Source organism: Hypanus sabinus, chromosome 10 (assembly GCF_030144855.1).
Source record: "Hypanus sabinus isolate sHypSab1 chromosome 10, sHypSab1.hap1, whole genome shotgun sequence".
NCBI lineage: Eukaryota > Metazoa > Chordata > Chondrichthyes > Myliobatiformes > Dasyatidae > Hypanus > Hypanus sabinus.
This window is the reverse complement of record NC_082715.1, coordinates 41,908,631-41,935,980: the sequence shown is the minus strand read 5'-3', so window position 1 is coordinate 41,935,980 and position 27,350 is coordinate 41,908,631. Positions and strand designations below refer to the sequence as shown.

At 38.9% G+C, this 27,350-nt stretch overlaps 1 protein-coding gene across 2 annotated transcripts; it reads right to left on the bottom strand.

Annotated features, from left to right (window-relative positions):
- Window positions 1-343: 343 nt before the first annotated feature.
- Window positions 344-27,350, bottom strand: cimip2c (ciliary microtubule inner protein 2C). Of its 2 annotated transcripts, none has more exons than XM_059981758.1 (4): window positions 27,163-27,350; window positions 20,682-20,955; window positions 18,645-18,757; window positions 344-533 (listed from the first exon to the last, which is right to left on the bottom strand). In XM_059981758.1, exons 1-4 carry the CDS (start codon window positions 27,234-27,236, stop codon window positions 398-400), a joined length of 597 nt encoding a protein of 198 aa, XP_059837741.1. In that variant the 5' UTR covers window positions 27,237-27,350; the 3' UTR covers window positions 344-397. The 2 variants fall into 2 exon arrangements, with proteins under 2 accessions (XP_059837741.1, XP_059837742.1); XM_059981759.1 differs by lacking the exon at window positions 344-533 and adding an exon at window positions 6,888-7,467.

Below are 27,350 nucleotides of genomic sequence, written 5' to 3'. Positions count from 1 at the left end.
ATAAATTGTCTGTTATTTTCAACACCAACTCCGTGCACCCTTTCAGTTTGTTCCTACAGTGCTGATATGGGTTATCTTGACCAGGGTAGTTCAGCTGATACGAGGACAAAATGCCATTTGGATACAAACGGAAAAATACTTGATCTGATAAATACGGTAAAATTACTCTGATATCACTTTCTCCATTTTCTCCCATCTCGCTTGATTTATTGACTTAGTTTGTAAATGGGCAATTATCAGGGCAGGAGGAAGCAGTATAAAATGATTGCTACCACATTCTGAACCGTTCATTCCCTAAGACTCAGAGGAGAAAAAGACAAAAGTAAGGAATATGTGCACCTTTTTATTACAATTCAAGCTCTAAATTAGTTAAAACGGTAATTTTTATTTCTTGCAGTTATTTGTCTTCACAAAAATATGTTGTTTGATCGTATCCTGCTTGGTAGTCAGTAACTTTCTGGGGACAACATCGTAGTGGGGATGTTGGGCCACCAAAGAGCATTCCCTTATCCAGTTCTGGGCAGTGCAGGTATCTGCAAGAAATGAATGAGTGAAGCAAACAGTGTTTCAAGTCAAAGCATTTTCTCTAATGTTGCTGGAAGTTGAATAGAGCTTGCTTATCTGGCGTTTCTTGTTTAATAAGTGTTCTGCTTTCCTTTGAGCATTTTTAAACATTAACCTGCACAGTTGTTTTTTTCTGAAAATACACCGATTAGCAAAGCTCATCATGCAGGGCCGCAACTAATATCCCGCCTAACCTGGACCATGCTTGTCTTTCAGGATTTCAGGTGGAGCAGGCAGATGATGCCAGGTAAGGGAGGACAGCAAGCGTGGAGTTAGAAGACTCTGGCTGGGGAATGATGGATTAAGGCAGAGGATTAAGATTAACAGATGGAACAGAAGGTGGGAGGAGTGAAGTATGAAGATGGGGACACTGCTGGAGGGAGATGAGCAAGAACACAAAGAGCTATTAATGTCAGATTCAGATAAAGAGATGTGAATGGGAGGCATTAGAGAAGAAGGGAGAGGTGAATGATAGTTGGAACCAATATAGGGTGGGGGCAGAGAACCTGTGTGTGAAATGGCTGGATGGAGCCATAAGGGGGAAAGGGATAAAAATGGAGGGGAGACTGGAACTGGAAGAGAGATTAAAAATGGGATCACCAGAAGATCAGAAGGAAGTTGGATCGGGGGGAAAAGAAAGAAGTGAGGTAGGTGGGAGTTGACCTAAAGCTCAATAAGCATGGCACTGCAGATGCTGGAATTAGTAGCAACAAGATGAACTCAGCAGGTCAGGAAGGGTACGTGGAGGGAAATGGACAGTCAATGACTCGGGTCATGACTTATCTGCACCAAAGGGGGGAAGGGGCCAATGAATGGAGCAAGAGCTCAGAGGCAAAAGGTGGACATAAGTAAGGAGTGGTGAGAGGCAGCTGGAGGAGAATGGAAAGGTGACAATGATGGACAGCCCTTGCTCTCTATCGCCCCAAGTCACTGTTATTGCTGAAAGGAACCATTCACAGCTTCAAACATAGCATGGCTAATAAACTCCTCTTGGATATTAGCATGGCTGTTATTAACTTCTGCAGTAAATTTGCAATGTTCATTGTAAAGTTCGAAACTGTGTTCTGCCAACTAGTCAAGTAGTCTCCTACACTAACTATTATCACCTAAGTGAGTTAGATGGGCGTTTTCCCTCATCGAACTGAATTTTGACATGTTTATTCACCTCTTCTGGGAGATAACATGGTTTTCAGGTGCACTGAGACAGTTTTGGGTGGGATATGCTGAGATCGTTAAAATTATTGTAATTATCTGAGGTGTTCTTGCTGAAACAATCACTGTCCACCGTCACCTGGATGTTGTGCATCCTTAGCCTGGGGATATGGTGATTGTATCAGATACTTAAACAACTATCGTTCTCGAAAATAAGTTAGTCCATCTCATTTCTATGTTAAGTGTACCTGCTGGATATTAAAATGAAGCTTATTACTCTACTCCCTGGCATTGCACATTTAGACTGAAACATAATGTAAAGATTTTTACTCCTCATGTATATGACGGATGTAAGTAATAAAGTCAATTCAATACTAGCAATGCTACTCACGGGGGGTTGTTCATGGCAACATGTGTATCTCCTCTAGGAGAGATGCAGAGAGCAGCTTCCAAATTATCTTTGCAGAGACTACCTAAGCACTCGCGTGGCCACGAAATGTAGTTAGGAGAAGGGCATTCATCTTTGTCTCGTTGGCTGTTTGAAGATTGTTCACGATAACAGTTAGTCCTTTTTTCCAACGCCTGTTTATTATTTTCACTTTTCTCTTGATATCACAATGGACATAACTTTATTTCCGTAAATCAGTTTCATTTAGTTCATTGGGTCATTATTGTATAGCTCCACATCTTAGCCTTATTGCATGTATAAAATAAATTATTTTTACCGGAGCAAAATTAACATCCTTTGAATCTATAAGAGATACGCTTATTGGGGAAAGATGCTGGATGGCTTTTTGTCCACTTAATTCTATTCCACTAGCCAATACTTCAGTTGCAACACTCTTTGATAAATGATCTGAAATACTAACTCTGCATTTCTTTCCAAAGTTGCAACCTGACATGCTGACTTCAAGCATTTGCAAATCCTTGAGTAATTTCAACTCTATTCCACTAGATGGCATTGTTTCTTTTGTAACAAAAATCTGCCAAGTTTACCAAACAGATTTTAACATAATGTAAATGTTTTAAATCTGCAAACCAAGATTAATAAACTCTAAATCTGTGCTCATGCACATCTCTAATCATCTTCGCTTGATGCTAGACTGAATCTCAGGAAACAGAGCATTTCAACCTATGGAATGTAATTCCCTTAAATCCAGCTTTTGGACAGATTTTGTGTTTTCTATGTGGTTTCACACATAGCTAAATTGAAGCTAGAGGATAGCATCTTGAAGTGTTAATTTTGGGAGACGAGTACAAATTTTATTGACAAAAATTAAGTATAATTTGAGTTCACCCGCTATTTCATGTAATTGGTACAAGTCAACAGTGTGATGTCAAATTGATTAAGACAATGATGCTTTGCTTTTAACTTGTGGTGGCCAGTGCTATCATCTTTGCTGTTGTGTGCTGGGACAGCAGGCTGAGGGTAGCAGACACCAACAGAATCAACAAACTCATTCGTAAGGCCAGTGATGTTGTGGGGGTGGAACTGGACTCTCTGGCGGTGGTGTCTGGAAAGAGGATGCTGTCCTAGTGCTTATAAAGTTTGCTTTGAAACGTCATTTTACAGCAAATCTATACAGGCATTCATCTTCAAGTCAAGTTTGTTGTCATTTAACTATATACATGTATATAATGTATATAACCAAATAATGTACGTGGAAATAAGGCCGCATTTCACCGAACCAGAGTGTAGATTATGAGGGGTGATTGATAAATTTATGGCCTAAGGTAGGAGGAGTCAATTTTAGAAAACCTAGCACATTTATTTTTCAGCACCCCTGCTGTGGACACTGTGGTGAACTACGTGTGCCTGTCTGGACACGCCCCCTGCTGACTGCTCCTGTGGCTCCTCCCACAGGCCCCTGTATAAAGGCGATCGAGGTCTGATGCTCGGCTCAGTCTCCAGGATGTAATATGATGGTCACTCACTGCTGGTTCCTTCTTCCAGTCAATAAAAGCCGATATCGCACCTTTACGTCTCAGAGTGAGTTATTGATGGTGCATCAGACACTTTCTGGAGGTCCAATCTCAGTATGCTCCACGACCGCTGAACTAAGTATGTAAATGTAGGAGGGGACTATGTTGAAAAATAAAAGTACTAAGTTTTCTAAAATTGACTCCCTCTACCTTAGGCCATGAACTTATCAATCACCCCTCATAGTATACATAACACACACTACACATGATAATTTATGGATAAAATCTATAGATGAATCACACAAAAATAACAAACTAAAGTGCATTAATATTAAATATTAATACAAAACAAATTAACCAGTGACACTTCGCAAACGGTGCAGCAAGGAGATCAGAAGCCTAATGGCCTGGGGAAGAAACTTAGCAAACATCTTATCGAATATATAAACTATTTTCTCAAGCATTAATAAAGGCACTTGGAAAACAAACTGGATTTTCCACAGATCATCTAAAAATCAAAGCAGAGTACTATGTAAAAGTAAGTGTTTCACCTTCCCTTCTATCCACTTCTGCAGGTGGAATTTCCTCTGTAATGAGACATGCATATAAAAAACAATCTAAAATAATATTTATAGAAGCACATACACACCAGTTTCTAACTTTTTTGATCCAGTTCCAGTATACATTTCATTCCATTAAAAAAGGCTCCACTCTCAGGGTAAAAAGAAGCATTGGGGTTTTATTGTAATCTGTGTGTGTTTATTATTCGTATCTGGCTATTTTGTTGAATGTTAAATGGCATCTGTAAAAGTTGCCCAGCAAATCTGGGAAAAGCCTCCAGACTTGCATGTTGCTATTGACTAATGTAAATAAATGATGTTTAATTTGGAACTGCACTGTACGCAGGGACCATCTTTGAACCTTTGAACTTCAACCATCATTTTTAAAGAACAACACTATATTCACACTTCCATTAAGCCTTGAATATTTCCATTTATAAATTAATGAGGTGTTAAAGAAACTTGAGTGAGAATATAACCACAAAATGATATTTTGAATGTAACCTTCAATTAGTCTCCCTGGAAATTTCACCCATACACAGGAAGGAACAATTATAGAAACAGCATGTAAAAAGTTCTGCTTTAACAACTGAGAATGGGCATACAATTCATTCCCTTGCCCATCCTAATTCATTGCTGCTTTGCATTTTAAGCTAAATCCCAGAAATGCTTGTAGCTGTCACTTTGCTTGCAACCACTGAACTCACTCTTTCCATGTCACAAGCTATTCCCATTACAGGTCAGAATTTAAACTGGTTTTTGAGATTACCCTCAGCCATAGAAAATTCTTTGGGCTGCAAAATATAGAACAGTTGGCCTGTAAGTGATGAGTCACCAAGCAATGGAGGAAATAAGAAAATAATAAAAGGATAAAACTAACTAAGCCTGAGGATCAACCAGTCTTGGCACTCTCACTGTTTCTAATTCACGTCCGTTTTTCGCTGTCTCTATGATTTTGAGCGAACCCTCACCACACAAGGTGGATTTTTCATTAACTATCCTGGGATAGGGCAGAGGTTCTGTGTTCATAAACCTAGCCTGTGTTCATAAACCTAGCAGTATTCTTTGGGGCAACACCAATATTCCTGAAGCTTCCAGTTGGACTGTACATCACATCAGCACTGCCTCATAATGTTTAAAGTACATAATGCACATTCTGGACAGGTTTGCCCTAAGTCACAGGCCCAAATTCCATTTCACAATTGTGTTAACTAAATAGTAAATGCAACTATAAACTGTTTCTAATTTTTAAAAGAGATTATCTTATTTGCCGATGCTCCTTCATCTAGTTTGTGTATGAATAGGACCACAAAGTATTAGATTTTCTCTGCATCCCTCTTTGGCAGTTTATGGAGGTCCATCTTTCTGCAATGTTTCTGCTCAGGCAAGGGAGAATCTCCACAACCCTACCACAGAAAAGTAACTTTGTTCCTAAAGTTTTCCAGCTTTAGTATTCTACTGGTCTCTCTTGTTGCTTTCCCCTCTCAAGCTCTGCCTTAAGGCTTTGTCGTCCGTCATTTTACTCCCTATTGCAACATCATCCATACAAATAAATGCCGCAGAATTTAAAGCTCACTTTCAAATGCATCTGGTGTGATATTACGTATTGTGTACTTGTCATTATAATTGCTTAGTGTACGTAGTGCTCAGCCGGTGGATAGTTGACCTCTTGATCTGTGGTTGGCCTTCCAGTTGAAAACTAAGAAAACAACTGGAATTATTTGGGGATATATGCTCCCAGTGCATCTGGACTGATCCGAGGCATTTTGAAGCATTTTTTGTGTGTGATTTTTGTCAGAGCCCACTGAAAACCTATTTGTTTACGTTCAATAATATTGTGATTCTTCTCAACCAGCAGCAGTTCAAATGAGTTTGGCTAACTGTGGGAGCAATTGTAGACATGGTTGCTCATCCAGTCCTCACTGGAAGTGTTTTTAAATATGTTTATGTTAAGGATCGAACGTTCAAGTGATAGGTATTGCACATGTTGCTGAAGGATCCTCACCACTACAGTTTACATGTCTTGCTTAAAGGGGATAAGGTTAAGTATGGAGAACACATTTTTAGGGGTTGCCAGGGTCTCGGCTCAGTATCCTTGAGATGCATGATGTTGGTAACAATTTTGACTTGGATTCATTTTGTACTCATTAAAAGATGTATGAAGTCTAATTTCCAGCTAATTCTATTAGACATCAGAATTTACCTTCCATTTACTGTATATTTTTAAAAAATCAATTATTTAACTGATATTATGACGCACTGCAAGCTTGGCTCCTCTGCACTGTTAACAAGTGAAGTTGACAGCCTTGGCTGGATTTATACAAAGACTCCAACTCTTACAGCATTTTCCTGGTAGTTGTTGCCCAACCATCCATTCTCATAACAGCTGGAAAGATGACCAGACTCTTCAATACTCCAGGAGATATTCCCATCGCCAGCAATTTTTTTGTAATTCATAATTTCCTTTCAATGCACTTCTTTTTAATCTGGGGTACTCCCTGCAGAATCCTCAGATTAATCTACAAATATCAGAGATGCCATAACAATCCAGGAGGATTGGCAACCTTTTAGACTTTGGTCATCAATAGGAAGCTAGAAACTTTCCAGATTGAAGACAAATGTTCGAATAACATGCAACTCCATGGAACTGAACATCCTCATAAACATAAGCTAATAATAAGAGGCATGTTTTAAATCACAGAGTATTTTACTTGGCAATAAACATAAAGTAACAATTAAATTATTGTCTCAGCTGCTTTGGCACACTTCCAGAGAAGTGACACATATTGATAGTAAGAGAAAAATGCATCTGGTGAAACATCACTTTCCATTAAACATAAATGTTAATTGACCATTAAAGAACTCAAGCTTTCAAATAAAATTAACTCTTTTTTTCTTACTAATGAGAAGATAAATGGTTACAACTTTCAATCGTATTGGATGCCAAAGCAGCAGTTGAAGATTTATCTTCAGTTCAGTGATTTGGCAGGTATTAAATAAAGCACAGAGCAACTTAAGTACAGTCATTTACAAAATTACTTAACAATCATGTAGTCACTTAAAATTAGACCTCTTTAAAATGAAATTAGGACTTGGATAAAAATTAAAACCATATAGATTAAAAACTAGAAAAAATAAATTGAATTTCAAAAGTCAATCATTCCTCAGATCTGTAAATATTATTTGCCCTGAAAGTCCTCCTTTTCTCCCAGATCTATGAAGCTTGGTTTTATTGTAGATTTCTGGTGTGTTGTGTGGAGTAAGCTACCTGCAGAAATGTATAAAAATAAAGGCAAGTTATGCATAGTAAAGCACTTCATTAAATAAAATATAATGAAAAAAATCATTGCAGATCCTGGAAATATGAAATAAAAATGAAGTACCAGAACTGTTCAGGAGACGCAAACGGAGAAAGAAGCAGGATTAGGTCAGTAATTTCTCAGTACCAGAGTGGAAAATAAGCATGATTTAAGTTAAAAGGGGGTGCAAGGAGAAGCGAACCAAGGTATTGGTACTGGTTTGTAATTCTCACATGTGCTAAGATGTAGTGAAAAGCTTGTCATTCATATTGTTCGTACAGATCAAATCATTACACAGTATATTGAGGCAGAACAAAGGAAAACAATAACAATTACAATAACGATAATAGAATAAAATAACAATAACAGAATAAAGTGTAAAAACCACAGAGAGTGCAGTGTAGCTAAACAATAAAGTACAAGGTCAAAACAAGGTAGATTGTCAGAAGGTTAAAGTGATCCAAGAAATGTTTCTGGTGCTTTCCAAAGAAGCTAGTGAAAGCTTGTAAGTCCTAGCTGCTCTGTCTGGAGGAGTGTATGTACAAGGTGAAGAATGATGATAAGAGAGAGAAGAGAAACCAACACTGGAAATAAGATGTAAGCCCTTATCTTATTTCTTCATGGGATTTGGGTATTGCTGGTGTTCATTGGAAAATCCTTTGAAAACTAGTGATGAGCCATCACTTTAAGAGATTGCAGTCTTTTTGTTGAAAATGCTGACAGTGAAAATCTTTGGCAAACTCCTTATAAAGCATACACACAGCTGTTGTGTTGTGCAGTGGTGAGAGAGTGTATTCAAGATATTTGATTGCAAAGCAAGCAGGCCACTATACACAGAGTGGTACTGAATTCATACACAGTGGATTATGGTTAATTGGTTCATCAATTAACCAGGGCAGGTGCTTATTTGGAACAATGCTTAAAGAACAAAAACTAATTGAGAAAAAAAGCAAGTATTCCCTTCATTTATTTGGAGCACCATGCCACTTAATTCAGACGGGCTGCTGCTGAACAGTTCCTAACTAGCATCAGGTGCATGAAGTTGTGTGGCCATTACATGCTACATCGTGTTTAGAGCAAACAGTTTGTAAGTAGTATCAGTTATGTGTGTTTGTGTTCAAAACCATTGAATTTTGTCACTGACAGTTGAGAAATAAGCAGCAAGACAATTTAGAATTATTTTGCTCACTGCAGTTTCAAGCATTCAGGCTTGGAAATGCCAGAGACAGCCAGAAGTGAAAATGAAACATTACTACTTCAAGTTAGGAACTGCAAACAATTTGAAGACATCACCAATCATCTTGAATGTTTCAATGAAAATGAAGATCTAGAGGACGTAATCATTGAAAGCATTGAATGAAGGCAGTCGTTTAAATGAACTAATTATGTTCATTGACAGTCAATCAAAAGAACACAGCAGCATACTGGTTGTCCGTCACATCCAATTATGACAGCGAAACCTGTGCCGGAGAGATTTTGAAGTAGAAAAGTCATTGCACTGGGACTGTTCCATGCTCTCGACCTTGGAAGTCCAGGTCTAGTGGTATGAATGCTCATCGCAAACCGGAGTCTTCCTTGGTTGCAGTGGGTAACTTCTATGCCTTGTCATGCCCTTTGCTCTCTATGGAGCACTGCAGAACCACCTTTTTGCCCAATGGATCTCACGGATGATCTAATCCGCCCAATCCGTTGGAGCTGACTTCACATGCTAGGACAGATATGTCCTTAGTTTACTAGGGTATGAGGCCCGCCAGCTACCCTCCCCTGGTTTAGACTGCCTATCAAAGCAGCAAGCAGGGGTAGAGACTCTATCACATGCAGACAGCTACTTGGAGCCACAGGTGAGAACTGAGTGTCAGATGGGGACCAAAGGTGAGTGAGCTGCTCCAGAATAAACAACACAAGCCCCTTCACCAGAGGTGCAACCCCTCCCTGGACACCCCATACACAAGAGCATACATCCATCAATAATTAGCAACTGCAGAGTTTTTATAGTACTGTAGTAGCATTGACAATGTTCTCACTTGTTCTGTACTTCATTTAAATACATAATTTGTTGCTCAGTTAAATGGTATTTTGACTTTTTTATACCTTTAACTATTTCCATAAAACCAGCTAATTGAAGCAGCCATGTAATTGGGCCAAAATGTACTGCTAGATTTGTCCCAATTAACGAAAATCCAGTGTTTTATGGAACTGCACTCATCTCCTTGCGCAAATGCAGAATATTAAATCCTGATGTAATACAAATGATGTAAAGCTTTGGGGGCAACAGAGTAACTCAAGTTGCTAACTACCTAATTTTCCTTGCAAAGATTGTACTTATGTGGCCGGTACAATGGTTAATCCAAGATACTGATGCGACTTCAGCAATGTTGAATAGCCATTTAATAGCCAAGGAAAACTGACCAAACTGGAGATGGTCATTCTCTCTCAATTGTACAGCACAAATGTTACTTGAGACTACTAGCTCAAGCATGAATTGTAACTAGATCTTGCACTACCATAAGACATAGGAATAGAATTAGTCTATTCAGCGCATCGAATCTGTCTGTCATTCCTTCATAGCTGATTTATTATCCCTCTCAACCCCATTCTCCTGTCCTATTCCCGTAACCTTTGACACCTTTAATAATTAAGAACCTATCAACTTCTGCTTTATGTATAGCCAATGACTTGGCCTCCAAAGCTGTCTGTAGCAAAGAATTCCACAGATTTACTGCACTCGAGCTAAAAATTCCTCCTCATCTCTGTTCTAAAGTGACATCCTTCTGTTCTGAGGTTTTGCCCTTTGCTCTTAGACACCCCCAGAAAGAAAACATTTCCTCCACCTCCACTATCTAGACCTTCCAATATATGATAGGTTTCAATGAGATCCCTCTACATTTTTCTAAACACCAATGAGTATAGGCCCAGAGCCATCAAATACTCCTGATACAGTAAACCTTTCATTTCCAGGATCATTCTTGTGAACTGCTTCTGGACCCTTTCCAATGCCAGCACGTTTTCCTAGATACGGTGCCCAAAACTGCTCACAATACTCCAAGAAGAACCTGAAAAATGCCTCATAAACCTTCAGCATAACATCCTCTTCCCAACATCGCCTGTAAAATTGCCATTCCCTTGTCTCAGTGCCTTCATTTCTGCTGCATCTGTTGCTCGGATGAGGTTTTCTTATCCAGCACTGGAGGTTTCCTCCTCCTATGAACGTGGTTTCACTTCCTCCGCCATTGAAGCTGCTCTCCTCCATTTCCTGGACTTCCACGTTCACCCCATCTTCCCACTGCCTTAACAGGGATAGAGTTCCATTTGTCCTCACATACCACCCCATGAACTTCCACATCAAACACATCATTCTCCCCAACTTCCACCATCTTCAACAGGACCCTACCACAAACACATATTTACCCCCACCCCCACCACCATTCTCCACTTTCCACAGAGATCAATCCCTCTGATTCCCTTTTCCATTTGCCTCTCCCCCTGTATCCTGGCACTTATCCCTGCAAGCAGAAGAAGTGCTACAACTGCCCATTCATCTCCTCCCTCACTACCAATCAGGGTCCCGAAAGGTCCTTCCAGCTGAGGTAACACTTCACCTATGAACCTGTTGGGATTGTCCACCGTATCCAATACACCTGATACGTTCTCCTCCTCCACATTGGTGAGATCTGACGCAGAATGGGGAACTACTTTGAGTCTCCCATTCTTCCATCTGCAAAAAGCAGGATTTCCCAATGGCCAGCCATTTTAATTCAAACCTTTATTCCCATTCCAACATGTCAGAACATTCTCTCCTCTTCTGTTATGATGAGGCCACTCTCAGGTTGTAGAAACAACATCTCATATTCAATCTAGGTAGCATCTGCAGAATCTCTTGTGTTTTGAACTACACCCTTGCTTCTATATTCTAGTCCTCTTGAAATGAATGCTAACATTGCACTTGCCTTCCTTACCACCAACTCAACCTGCAAGTTGACATATAGCAAATCCTGCAGGAGCACTCTCAAGTCATTTCGCACCTGATTTATGAATTTACTCCCGTTAGAAAGTACGCTATTCCTTCTACCAAAGTGCATGACTATCCACTTCCCAACACCACATTCCATCTGCCACTTCTTTGCCCATTCTCCTAATCTGTCTAAATCCTTCTGCAGCCTTCCATCCTCCTCAACACAACCTGCCCCTCAACATATTGTCCACACGCTTGGCCAAAAAAAAAATCAATTCTAAATCAACCAAATCATTGTCATATTACGTGAAAAGGAGCAGCCCCAACACTGATCCCTGCAGAACACCATTAGTCACGAGCCAATCAAAAAAGGACCTTTTCTTTCCCACTCTTTGCTTCCTGCCAAGTCAACAAGATGAGTTGTTTTATTTTCTGAGGTGAAATTATACTGAATTTCAACACTGCCAGATAGATGTTTTCTATATTATGTGTTGTGTAGGAAATACATGGGCATATTTTTCTAGTTTTTAAAACAATTCAAGCACTTGCATATTTTAAAAAAATCAATGTAATAACCATTTTTAGAATGCATTTGATCAAGTACAGTTTGCCTATTTTAACGTTATTTAATGGCAAAAATTCTGACATATAGATGAAAATGATGTGTTTAAAAATAGCATGGAAGTTACAAACTGCTTTAGCTCAATCAACAGCACTTGCTGGAGTTCAGTAATCTATTTCAATCTTGGTCTTTATAGCGTATGAAAAAAAATTGCTGCTTGTCATGTAAAGTTAGCTGATAATGCAATGTAGTTTAAAAAGCAAGAGAATGAATTTTAGAACCAAGAGGAATGAATGGAGGTGGGAGAATGTTGATCATTTGGTAAAAGGTGCCAGTCATTAACAAAATGCCAATTTGCCAAAACTGTTAACTATCCAAATACTGATGTGTACACCAGGTCTAGAGAATTAAGACACATCATCCAATCTCATGTGTTCTCACATGCGTCAACTCATGCCAAGCCAACCTGAAATGTTCCCTATGGAAGCATCTCACTGTTCTCAGCTCTATTTGGCATTAAAATAAAATTATTATTTACTTTTTTTTAATTATGGCTGGGGTTAAAAGAATCAAGGGGAATCTCTGCAAACCATTTTTTGTTTGCGTGCCATAGGTTTGCCATTCCTGAACTATGCACTGATGCTCCTAGGCCTGTGGTATCATTACCCTGCCCAGTGCTCATAGTACACGTTCTATGTTGGTTTGACTTTGCAAACATATTGAAACAATCATGAAAATAGTACACCAGTGATTCTACTTTATTCACAAATGACTTGCAAATCTCCACAGATGCATGTTGATGAGCATTTGAAAGCATCATAGCCTGATATGGTGGCTCCAATGCTAGGGGTTGTAGACTCAGCCAGTTCAATCATGGGCACAACCCTCCTTATAATCAAGGGTTAATGCCTCAAGAAGATGGCAAGCATCATTTAGCATACTCACACACTTGTAACCCCCATCAGCAAGGAGATATGGGAGCCTGAACATGAAAACTCAATGAATCAGGAACAGCTTCTTCCCATTTGCCATCAGATTTCTGAAGTGGCCATGAACATCATTTCATTGTTCCATTTTTATTGCACTTTATTTTGCAATTTATATTAATTTTCATGTCTTTGCACTGTAGTATTACAAGACAAAGTTCATTTCATAGACAACCATGATAGAAAATCTGATTCTGATCAGTCTCCTCACACTTATTTGTAAGATTTCTAAAAGGATGCAGGGATACAAGGGCACAATTTGTTTTAAGTGACAGGCTGGGCTGGGATTTATCCAGAGAGGCACAGAATACAAAACCAAAATGAACTGAACCTTTCTACAATACTGCTGGTGATTATTAACTCATTATAAAGAGATGTGGAAACACTCAGGAAAGACCAGAAAATATTTACAGGAATCAATGAATGATTCCTGGGTCAGATTACAATTACTGTACATGGACAGAATGGAAGTGCCGGGACCCTTTCCGAAGAGAAGATTAGGGTGAGATCTAATGGAAAATGTTTAAGACAGCTTGGAAATGCAAGGGATTGGTGACGGGACAGAGGATTAGAAGTTGCAGGTACAAATTAAAGTGGAAGAGTTTTTTTACATAGCATTTAGTTGTAATCTAGAAAGTGGAAGCAAGTTTCATTGTGGCCTTCATTAAGGAATTGGGTATGGCGAAAATAAACTTGCAGGGCTATAGAGAAGAGCCTGGGAAGGTGGAATTAGTAGGTGACTTTAGTGGAGAGCTGTACATGATGGGCCAGATGGCTGCCTGCTGTTCTGTATCTATTCTGTCTTCATGTGTGTTGTGCTTTAGCAAAGAAACCAATGTTATAATGAAGTATTACTTCACTGTAATACAGTGAACTGTATTACTGTAAATAATACACTGTGAGTGGATACACATCCATCTGTCAAAGCACCAGCTCTGGTCTTACAGCAAAATTAGATGTTGTCCTGTCCTTCTTTCAGCAAAAGATAGAGCAGCTGTGGACTGCATTTTACTCTACATTAAATGACTGCACATCCATCAAATGCACAGACTAATACAAAGCACTAACATAGCTGTATTTTGTCCTTAAAGGAGCTACTCTAATCAGGAAATACTACTAGTAATCTTGTGATTCTTTTTTCAAATACACGAAGTCTTATTGGCCAACAGGAATGGGAATAATTTTCAGATTCCATACTAAATGTAGTAATGTTTTGTGAAGCTAAATCAATGTGAAGAGGTTTATAATAAAGGTATCAAAATTTAACTGGATAGGGATCTAACAATTAAATTTTTCTTGTTTCAAATTGAACTAGCAGCTTCCAACACTGATTACTGTAATGTGCATTTCTGTTAAAGTCTAGTACAGTATTATGATTCAAATAGCTCTAGTTAAATAGTGAATATATTGATTTAATGTCTTAGCATTGAAGTTTGCTACATTGATTGGTTTCTCAATTGAAGTAATGTTGATCAGCATCCAATATTGCTGCTTGTCACTTTTTGGGTCAAACTCTACACATGATGTCAAATTAAATCTGTACACTCAAGCTATTACAAAACAAACTACAAACGTACTTTTGTGATACATCTGCAAATTTACAAAAGTAATAGAAGATGAGTGGCTATTCCAAAATGCCCATTCTTTGGATAGTGATTCCATCATAAAATGATGTAAACTGTTTCAATATTTGAATGATACTTAGCTTGAATAATCTTGGATTGGTATCTTTCTAGATCAAAAATGTAATCATCTATCCATCTGCATTTGTGTAAGTGTACTAGTTTACAGCAGTAATGGACCTTGCTAAGCACAATGGAGAATTACCAAAACTAACTGATACTTCAGTAAGGATGGAGCTAACGTACCAATGGCCCTATAACACATTGGCTTGATCAAATGCAATACCATAAGAGCTGATTTAAATTCCTAGAGAAAAAAAAATCAATTTCTCAGCAACACATTTTGGGAAAAAATAAAACAACAGACACTGGTAATGTGAAATGGATAAAAATGCTAGAAATATTTGATGCCTATGCAAATAGAATGGAGGCAACATTTCAGGTGAAAACGCTCCATCAAAACTGGAAAGGAGAGAAACGCTATTATCAACTTGCAGGGATGTGGATACCATATCATGAATACTCTGCTCTCAGGATGAGGCTTTTCACTCCAGGACAAGGGAGATGTCCTCCTTTTTTAACCAAAGGGGCTTCCCTTCTTCCACCATCAACTCTGCTCTCAAACGCATCTCTCCCATTTCTCGCACATCTGCCCTCAACCCATCCGCCCGCCACCCCACTCGGGATAGGGGACCCCTTGTCCTCACCTACCACCCCACCAGCCTCCGGATCCAAAGTACAATTCTCCATAACTTCCGCCACCTCCAACGGGATCACACTACCAAGCATATCTCTCCCTTCCCCCCCCCTTCTGCTTTCCGCAGTGATCACTCCCTACGCGACTCCCTTGTCCATTCATCCACCCCCCCCCCCCAATCCCACCGATCTTGCTCCTGGCACTTATCCTTGTAAGCGGAACAAGTGCTACAACTGCCCTTACACTTCCTCCCTCACCACCATTCAGGGCCCCAGATAGTCCTTCCAGGTGAGGCGACACTTCACCTGTGAGTCAGCTGGTGTGGTATACTGTGTCTGGTGCTTCCGGTGTGGTCTTTTTAATATTGGTGAGACCCAACAGCCTGGGAGACTGTTTTGCTGAACACTTATGCTCTGTCCACCAGAGAAAGCAGGGTCTCCCAGTGGCCACACATTTTAATTCTACGTCCCATTCTGATATGTCTATCCATGGCCTCCTCTACGGTCAAAATGAAGCCATACTCAGGTTGGAGGAACAATACCTTGTATTCCATCTGGGTAGCTTCCAACCTGATGGCATGAACATTGACTTCTCTAACTTTCGTTAATGCCCCTCCTCCCCTTCTTACCCCATCCCTGATATATTTAGTTTTTCTCCCCCTCCTTTATTTTTTCTTTCTCTCTCTGCCCATCACTCTGCCTGTTCTCCATCTCCCTCTGGTGCTCCCCTCCCCCTTTCTTTCTCCCTAGGCCTCCTGTCCCATTATCCTTTCCCTTCTCCAGCTCTGTATCCCTTTTGCCAATCACCTTTCCAGCTCTCAGCTTCACCCCACCCCCTCCGGTCTTCTCTTATCATTTTGCATTTTCCCCTCCCCCCTCCTACTTTCAAATCTCTTACTATCTTTCCTTTCAGTTAGTCCTGATGATGGGTCTCGGCCCGAAACATCGACAGTTTTTCTCCCTATAGAAGCTGCCTGGCCTGTTGTGTTCCACCAGCATTTTAACCATATAATCATATATAACCATATAACAATTACAGCATGGAAACAGGCCATCTCGGCCCTTCTAGTCCGTGCTGACGCTTACACTCACCTAGTCCCACTGCCCCGCACTCAGCCCATAACCTTCCATTCCTTTCCTATCCATATACCTATCCAATTTTACAATTTTACTTTAAATGACAATTTGTGTGCGCTTCATGAATACTCTGCTTTTTCTAAATAATCTTCCTCCAATTTTATGCAACATAAAAATGGTTTGTTTGTTTCCAATATTACCCAATCTGCTACGTGTTTTCAAATTTCTATTTTGGAGGAATCTTTGTAGTTGGTTTGAAGATCTTATCCATATTTTTTCCATTTTGCCATCATAAATATAAAAATGTTTGGTTCATAAACTTTGGATGAGATATTAAATAGTTTGAAATTAGCCCAACTTCTTTATCCGTGCAGAAGGAACTCTCAAAGTTGTAAAAACAATAAATGCAGATTTCATTTGGTTGAAGTATCTCAAAACACAAATGTAGTTGAGACTCTCATTTTGATTTGTCTAAAGGAACCATGTTGGATGATTACCAAGTTTCAATCTAAATTTGCTCAAGGGTTTATATATGTTGTACTTTCATTCACTAATATCATTTTAAGAAATGGTAACCTTGTATCTATAGCAGACAGGAGTCAAAGCTCAATGAAAGTTGTATGGGAATCTGTTAGATTTTATTAACAGTCAACACTCTAAAAATCGGTATTTTTTAAACTAATGGAACCTGCATTTAGTAACATTGTATAAGACTTTCCTTTCATTATTTGCAGCATTGTTCCTGATTTCTAATTTTGCTGCAATTCAAATGCACATTTTTGTGAGCAAGAAAATTTAATATTTCCTAACATGGAGATACAAATTCTGTTTTCATTTGGATTAGATGTTGATATTAACTTAAAGGCAGGGGTACATCATAGTTTAGATAAAGGAAAATTAAAGCATCTGGGATAATGAACATTTGGAATTCATTGAATTGCAAGGAAGATACTTGCAGGGATAACAACTGTAATTTTTGGCAAGGAGCTATTGAAAGATCCAAGGAGAAAGTAAGCTTTAAAGTCCGTGCCTTTTGAATAGGTTAATGTTTGGAAATAATTCTTGGACTTTCAGTGGAATTTTATTTTGGCCTCCTTAGTTGTACTCAAGTGTTTAGAGTCACACCTCATGCATTAACCACACTAGTCACTAGTGGACAAAATTCAAGTAACGATTATGTATAAAATGAATTCTTTGGACATTTCTCATCCTTCCTTCATTGCATTCTTAAAATTCCTCAGGATTGAAATTGATAGTAAAAGTCTTCTTTTCAGTGACAATTGCACTAAAAAAAAATCACATTAATGCTATTCGATCTGATTTACAAACAGTTTTTGCACTTCTGCACTCTATCAGGAAGTTGGAATATTTCCACTGCTCTCTAATGCATGACACAATGCCAGAAACTCAACTACATGACTAGCAATCTGCAGACTAAGCTCTAATACCACAATAATAAGTTTAAAAACATAATTAAATGAAAACTTAGATTAAATTTAATTAGGTTACTAAGATCCTTATCAAAAGATTGCCGACATACCTAGTTTAACCCAATCTTATAGGGTTCTTCACTCTCTATCAATGGGGCCAGCAAGCCAGTTTAACTATGACTAATTACTAAGTTTTATCGAGAATAGAAACAAAATTATACAGAGTTATCATGATGACACATCCCATGATATTACCACTGTCACACAAGAAACAGCAGATCCTCAAATCTGGAGTGAAAAATAAGCTGCTGGAGGAACTCGGCAGGTCAAGCAACATCTGGGAATGCCAAAGAATAGACAACATTTGGGCAAAATCTGAAATCAAATCTCATCTTTCCCTCTGCCTGTACGGATGTTGTTTTATCTGCTGAGTTCCTCCATCAGTTTGTTACGTTATACTATAGTTACATTACATGACAGAGCCCATGATAATACAGCTTTGCCAACCAACACCACTTGCATCCATACTGGCCACTTCCCACTCAAAAGTGAAGATTTGAAATAAATAATAACCGAGATTTTCCTACTACACCTATTGCAGTCTATTCATTTCTGCATTCAGGAAGCCTCTATCTTGGAAAATATATATGATCAGTGACACAGGGTAAGTATATTTGGAATAATTACAAATTTACTGTAAACGATAGTGTAAGCAACCAACTTAATGAAGTTAAATTAATGCATTAAATTCATTTTCAAATGATCTATAAAACACTATTGTTTTAAATTAGTGAAATGATCTTGCATCGTGTTATACTCACATTTTAGGTAAAGAAGGGAATGTGTCTTCCTCTTTTCCGGGCAGCACAAAATGATCTACTCTGGGTATTATGCCTGTCTTGTCTTTGTAGTTCTCCCGGTGTTGCTGAGATAACTAGTGAAAGTACATTTCATTAACAGTTCAATAAAGACGGAGCTTTAAGCTATCTAATGTTATTTCCTTACTCGTTGTTTTCCTATGAGCCAGTAATATGCCCTAGGTTGTCCTAAGTAATTTGTTTTTCTGTAATATTGCTTGGCAACACAGTTGTACCCAACTTCTTTATCCCACCATTTCAGTTTTGCAATATAATCAATTGTTTTCACACATGTTTTATAACTACATTGATCACTGCTTGAACTGTGGTGTCACTGGTTCCTGTTTGACATTGTAAAATAATTCTTAGATTCTTGAATAATTTTCTAACAATACTGTGTAGTGTCACATAGAGCAAATGATATTAATCCTTCTTGGCACAGGAACTGTGGCTGACACAATAGTACAACTAGTAGAGCTGCTGGCTCACAGCGCTGCTGACTTGGGTTCAATCCTGACCTTGGCTGCTATCTATGTTCATTTACTTGTTCTCTCATGTAACCACATGGATTTCTTTCCCACATCCCAAAAATGTACAAGTTGTTTGGTTAATGCTTAACAGACAGGGCGGGCCTTGAGGCTCTGCTGTATAACTCTAATTTCTTCATTCCCAATTGGTAGAATTTTAAACAAATTTTGACTTAATAATGTCCTCATTGAGGAGGTGATGTACCAAATAATCTGTAAATTCCAAATCAATGGGAATGTTCAGTAAGATGAATCCTGCATCTCAAACTAAAATGTCTGAGGTTATTATAAGCCATTTAACTTCCCGGTAGTTCCTGAAAGTGTGACTTAAGCACAGCCAGCTACTTTTTCAGCGACCATTCCTCGATCACAAGCTGAAAATTAGTGGCATTGCTAATTGCAGTATTTATTCCTACTTCAGCTCTAATAATTCATTGCTAAGTGCCTACAGGCAACAAGACCTTGATAACATTCAGGCAGGCCCTGCCAAGTAGCTAATAACATTTACACCACACAATTTCTGATCAATAATCATTTCCAGCAAGAGCAACTCTAACCACCTTTGCTTGACAGTTATTAACAATGACTGTGCCAAAACCCACACAATCGACATCCACAGTTATCATCGACTGATAGAATAAATGGCTGGGTATTCTGTGGTAAATAACTCTCCCCCTTACTCCCATTACCCTCCCACCATCTATGTGTGGCATGACAGTTAGATACAAAACTCTCCATTTGATTTTTTTTAAATAGTTGAGTTCTCAGTCTGGTCTCCCCAGGCATTTCTTCTGGTTAAAATTATTAGAAATTATTTTCACCTGTTGATTAAGCCAAAATTAAGCTTTTCCTTTAAGAAAGTACTCTTCGAAGATATGCAGTGTGTTTAACAGTTTTTGTTGATCTAAGCAGAAAATTGCTGTCAATTCACCAACAGCTTGATTTGTACTTCTGGCCCTCATTTTGGCATGTACTGCAGGATTACCCATGAATCTTTGCAGCCCATTTACTTTGCATTTTGTGGCATTACAAAGTGGTTTTAGCTCTTCTGATAAATGGGTAACGAAATCAGCTAGTTTGACTCTTGGCCAAGAATGTGAGAACACCAAGGAGGTGGCCCCACAACGCTATCAGCGCCGACATAACAGCAAACTTCACAAAACAATGTGCCGTCAGCAAGAAAACTTAAATTTTAAATCCTTCATTTAAAAAAAATCTTGGCAAAGGACTGTGTTGTCCAAACCTTTTAATAAACATAACATTTCAGTTGGTTCTGAGCACAGGGGAGTCATCCGGAATGATGCATATTTATAAAAGACACCAGCAATGTCTGAGGAAAATCAGGTAAGGGTCTGCACAGGGTAGGCAGTTGATAATGCACATCCACGCAGACTGTCTACTCCAATCTAAATAAGTAGACACTTCTGGTGCAAAAGGTATAATTGTTCCATTAGTTTCTCAGATATTTTGTTACCTTATTGAACACTTTCATTTCTTCCTCTCTGTCGAAATCCACATCATAGCGAGACCATTGCGGTGCATATAGCCATCTATTCCTGTTGCGCATCCTATTTTCTATCACAAGTGATGGGTTGCTGGAATAAATGGTTGGAAATTGCCCGCCTTTGCTGTAAGGACTCTGACTGGTATTCAGAGCTGACATACGGAAATCTTCAAAGTATTTCCTGGTGGTGTTCCCATAAGTATCGCCATGTGTAAAGTTTATTGTTGGAACAAAGCCACGGTATCTGGAATCAAGAACATAATGTCAATAGTGTAAAATGGATGATTACAGTACAGGAAGGGGCCTTTCAACCTATTGTGTCTGGCTAAGTAGTTCCATTGCTCCTGCTTCCCACTTTTTTTCCCCTTAAACCCTGCAAATTGCTCTCTCTCAAATGCCCATCCAATTTCCTAGAGGAGACAATAATTGATTCCTTATCCACCAGCCATACAAATAATTCCAGATCTTAAATAATTTGGTTCAGTAAAGTCTCAAGGATGAAAGGACACTGTCCCAATTATTTGTCATTATACATCAATGAATGAGTGAAACATGGTGATCCAATTGCAGGCAGACTGTCAGGCTGAGATCTGAGAGTTCTGGAACGGAGAGTAATTCACCCCAGAATGGAACTGGAAAGATTTAGCCACAAAGTCAGAACAGAGGCAGCATCTTGTGGAATTTGGGTGGGAAATAAATGAGTTATGAATTTCTTTATACCATGCATGATTTTATTTCTGGTGTCTGTATTGCTCAAGCTAGCAGGAAACTCTGATGCTGAAAAACCCGGCCGGGAGGGAATTAAGAGTTTTGGTTGGGTTGTGCTCATCTCCATGCTGCCAGCACATAGGCAGTCATGTCAATCTCAGCCCAGAATTCAGACAGCACTGCCACATTAGGGACGATACTTTTCTTAAAATCATGAAATAACAGTAACAACTCCTTTCCCTTTACATCGTGCCCAATCGCAAACAAAAGCAGTTAATTTAGTGGAATAGGTATTGCCCGTTGTGATGGAAAAGTATTTTGCATTATGATGCAGAAGTTGATTAATATGGTGTCTATAGTTTGCACTTCATGCACTCACCTATTTTGAAAGGCTATTCCAACCATAAAGCACATGCTGAAAGGCTGACCAGAAAATAATGAGTACCAAATTACAAATACAACAGATTGAAAGTCAGAACATTTATCACTAGAGAATTATGAGCACTGTGAAAATGCCAAAATTCCAAATATTTTGACAGGTTAAAGAGCAAAACTTCGCTTCTACGGGTTGCAATAACATTCCAAATGGGTGTAATTTGTTGATTCGTTGATCTGGAGAATTTGATGCATCAGAACTGAATGTTAGAAATACGGAAAGGTTGTGCGTAAAATATCCTTTATAAATAAACATTTTAAATTGATTCGACATTGGATGCCAAAGCTAGGAACATAGATTTCACTCTGTATAGGAATGAAAATTAACCCTAAACTATTACAATTTTACAAATGTATTGCATGTGATTCAGAAAAATGAAATGAATTGGCTATTCACTGCACTCAGAGAATGACTGAAGTCATAACAGAACAAATGGCTTGAATTTTGAGTAAATGTGTTGAGGGCCTCTAAAGCCCACCTGGAATTTTACTACTTTTAATTAAAAACACAAATGTGATTCCAATGTTCATAATCTCTGAGTCCCCTTCCACGGCATCTAGTGTCACCCCTCAGACGAAATAGAGAAAATAATTCATATAAATGAAAAGATAGAGATTTATCTTCAGTTACAGCCAGCCCATTACAGGAAGGATGCCAAAGCTTTGGAGAGGGCACAGAAGAGTTCTACCTGATGCTGTATGGATTAGAGGGCATATCTGCTATAGAGAGCAGCTGGACAAACTTGGGTTGTTTTCTCCGAAGCAACAGAGGCTCAAGGAGACCTAATCGATGTTTAAGATTATGAAAGAAATACACAGCCAATATTTTTTCCCAGGATTGAAATATCTAATACCAGAGGGCGGGTATTTAAGGTAAGTTCAAAGACAATGCGTGGGGCAAGTTGTTTCAGAGTGGTGGGTGCCTGGAATGCAATGCCTAGGGTAGTGGGGGTGGCAAACACAATAAGAGGTGTTCAAGAGACTCTTGGGCCCAGATGTAGAGGAAATGGAAGGACATGGATGTTGTGTAGGCAGATGGGGTTAGTTTAGCTGGGTATTTAATCACTAAATTAAATTAGTTCAGCACAACGCTGTGTGGTGAAGGCCCTATGTCTGTGCTGTACTGTTCTGTGTTCTAGGGTTGAAACAAATCAACAAAAATGGTTTGGATTCCAGGTCATTTAACATGCCAAGAAATTTTAAGAGAATGTAATCTTTTAATAAAAGACAAGAATTTTGAAGTTATGTTAAATGTAAAATGGGTTCTCAGTGAATGTACATTTGTTACATGTAAACTCGATGTAAGTACAACTCTAATCCACTGCCAAAAGTACCCATTGTCTGAAAAATATCCAATAGCACATGTTTAAAGTATGTAAAGCCTCTGTCTTTGTAAATTAATATATTCCAAAGGTCTTGGAAACAATTCCACATGTTAAACATGCTGGTATACTGGAGGCACTTGAACAACTTATTTAAACATTCCTTTCCATCATCTCTAGCTCAAAGAAATTTAGTTTTCTATTGCCAGTTGTCAAGGGAGCTGAGGTTAAACTTCTCATATGTTCAGACTATTCAGCCCTTTGTGTCAATGCCAGCTCTCCAAATGATTCCATTACCCTGTAACTATACCCCCTTGCATGCCTATCAGCTCCCTGATTCTTCTATACTGACAGTAATTTACAGTAACCTATTAACATACCAACTATCATACCTTTGTGATGTGGGAAGGAACAGAAGCAGCCCTGAGAGAAGCCTATGCAGTCACAAGACGAACATGCAAATACTGTCCAGGTCAGAATCAAACATAGTTCACTCGAGCTTAGAGGCCTTACCCTGTCACCCAATACTGTATTGATAGATTTTCCTTTTCTGCAATATCTTTCCTGCCTGATAGAAATCAGTATTACACTTAGTGCTGCAAACTAGCAGTGATGGTTTTTTTGACAGGCTACTTTCTTTAGAACTGATGATCTCACTTTTCCAAATGATGTAAAGGAACAAAGGGACTTTGAATTAAATAAGGAGCTGATGAAAACTTGAGGATTAACTTATGGAGGGAATTTAATTATAGGTAATGATTTTTTAACAGAAGGGCCAAAAACCAATAGACACAAATTTCAAGTAATTGGTAGAAAGATTAGAATGGAAATGAAGAGAACACTATCACCCATGGAGTGTAACAGGATCCCATTGCCCAAAAAAATAGCAGAGAGGAAGTCCATCAAAATTAAAACTGGCATCCTTGATTTTCAGACAGAGTGCTGGAAGACAAAATTAAGCTTCTTGATCTTTTTCAACAGGTACAAATGGCATATTGTAAATTTTTTGTTATTTTACTCTGTATAAATGGTTTCAATAACCTATTTAATGACCCCAATTTTTCCAACTTTTTACCTATTAATAGTGCAATGGGTTATCACATTTACTTCATAGTTTTGTTTACTGATATTGAAGGCACTTTGACTTGTTAACATTTAATTTCCATGTTTCTGAAGCCATTTCCCAGTACCTGACGGACTTGGCCATTATCAAGAAATTCCTCCTGATGAGAAGTTCTCAAACAGATGGTTGCTGATCCTGATGCAGGATCTTGGTTGGAAATCCTGATGATGTTTTTGCCTTTACAGATCCACCAGTTCCACCAGCATGTTTTATTTGTTCCAGATTACAGCATCTGCAGTCTCCTTTCTCCAGCCTCGAGGTCATCAGCAATGGTCAAACTTTATCAATTCCCAATAAATTATATCAAAAGCCAATTATAAGGGCTGCAATACTGATCCTTCAGATACTGCACTTGTCCTGCAGCATTCCAGTTTCGCTACTTGCATGACCAAGTCCATCTTTCACCTTGTGGGTAAATACAAGTCTATTTTAGTGATTCTGTAATAGGTTTTTTGTCCTTGTGTGTGGCCTCCATCGGTCATGGTCGACCATTTGTACTGCACCTCTGGTAGTCACTGGTTTGTCCAGCCCGTCGACTGTGGCTATTGAGGCCGATCCTGGAACAGCAGGCTCTAGCACAGTTGCTGCACGTGTAGGGCATCGTGGAATTGTTGTCCGTTGTACTCTCCGTTTAACTCTCCACTCCTCAAACTGACTCAGGATCACTCTTTCGCCTTGCTCTCGGTGTTACTGAAGAGTACCTCGCCATTTGTTGCCGTCATTTGCTGTGTCCTCCCAGCACTCTGTGTTGATTTTTAACGCTTTCACACAGAGGTCCTTGAAGCAAAGTTGGGGTCTACCAATGATCCTCTTGCCTGTTGCTAGTCCTCTGTAGAGGATATCCTTTCGCAGTCTACCCTCCTTCATACAACAGACGTGGCCCAGCCAGCGCAGTCTGTGTTGTCTTAAAAGCGTGAACATTGTGGGAAGTCCAGTGTGGGAGTGAAACTCAGACCTTATGCTGACCACCCACATAACAATGCAGTAAAGATTGTGATCATGTCTAGATAGTCGATACCTTTACCTTTTGGGCTCTCTTTATGTCAAAAGTTCTCAGACCTTACAGATTTCTACATTAGTCATTGTTTCATGACAAGCTGAAATGGCTCCCACCACTGAAACTTCTAAATGGGTATAATGACCTCACAGATGAATCTTAATTATTTTGTAATGCATTCTTGCCAAGGTTTTACTCAAAAGATGTTGCAAACAAGAGCAAGGGTATAAAATAATTTGTCAACAGTTTATACTAAATGCCACAACATCTGGGTGTTGTACCTTCATGATCAACCCGTTCTATCTGTGTCAGCTCTGTCCAATTAGTCCTAATTCTTTGCACTTTCCCTGTTATCTGACCAATTCACTTTTAAAAAAAAAAAATAGATGGATGATAGAAATATGGAGGACCATTTGGAAGTGAAGGATTATATTGACCTTGTGGGTTTAAAAAAAAGTTGGCACAACATTGTAGGTTGAATGGTCTGTACTGTGCTGTATTGTTCCATGTTTGTTTAAGAGAAGTTTGGATTGGTACATGGATGTACCAGTACAGAGGGCTATGGTCCAGTTGCAGGTCCATGGGAGTAAATAGTTTTAATGATTCAGCACAGACTAGAAGGGCTGAAGGGCCTGCTTTGTATTTTTCTCCCCATCAGACAATCCATTGCAATCTAGAACATCTGGTTCCTGACCGCGATAAGGGTGAAAACAATTTCTTCTTGAGCAACACACGCAAAATCTTCTTTTTGAAATGTTCAATTATTCTGAATATTTTCATTGTTTTTATCTGTTTGATCTACATAACACCTATCACTGCAGATGTACTACGTATTCAAAAGGAAAAAGCAACCTTCATTAAATAAGAGAAGTCAGTATTTCTTTCTGCAAATAGTTAAAAGTCTGTCCTGAGCCCTATACCCTATAGGCTCATCTGGCCTGTGTATATGCCAGTTTCTGTGGCGTGAAGTGACTGAGAGTATGAGACTCCCCCCCTCCCCATAGGACGCCAGTCTATTGCGAGATTAACCCCCAGCCGGTACCAATTTTCAGCTGGGTGGTCTGGTTTCTGCAAATACTTATTCAATAAATGGAATTTGTCCAGAGCAGAGTTAGTTGCCTATCAATTTGTTAATCATACCTTTGATAAATCATAAACACAAGAGATTCTGCAGATGCTGGAAATATTGAGCAACACACTGAAAATGCTGGAGGAACAGATCAGGCAATATCAAGACCTGGTCTCAGCTGGAAAGGTTGACTTTTTATTCTCCTCCATAGATGCTGCCTGACCTATTGAGTTTAACTCCAGCATTTTGTGTATGATACTGGGACAAATGGTGAGAAAGGAGGAGCTGTTTTTGAAAGGTTAAATCACGAATTTACTTAGCCAATGTAATTGTTCAATAACTTAATGACTAATGAAATTTATATTTAAACCAATGGCTATAATCTAAATCTAAGGAACCTCCTAAATGGGATCTAAGATTTAGTGTATAGTTTACTGATGAAATCTAGTTTCAATCAACAGATGCTAAATCTTTCATTATTAATGGGTAGGGTAAAATTTTATGATTATTCTCGACCAGATCACGACAAAATTGGATAAATTTGGGAATGACTAGAAGACTGAAAATCTCAAAACAACGGTGGTTTCTGAAGCATTATCAGCTACAGCATAAATACTCAACATGACCAAACATTTGGTCGAACTTCTGAACATTAGCTTTTATTAACATATCCAAAATAGTATTTTCAATGTGCTCTTTATTCTGGTATTGTATTCGCTCATTGCACAATATAAACAATAACACAAAGGCTGACAATATTCACAAACACGAGAAGATCTGCAGATCTGTTTTCTTACCCCGGCATTAAGGCGGGAGGAATGTATGTAGCATTGTAGTTAGTTATGAGAGTTCCAGCACTCCGGGAAGCCATGACTCCAGAAGGGGAAATGTTGTTAACCACAACGACCTGCTTTTATTTATCACCTTTTTTTTCCTACGCCCTCGACATTTCCCTGGGAGAGCTGTCAATCAGCGCCGTCCTGTG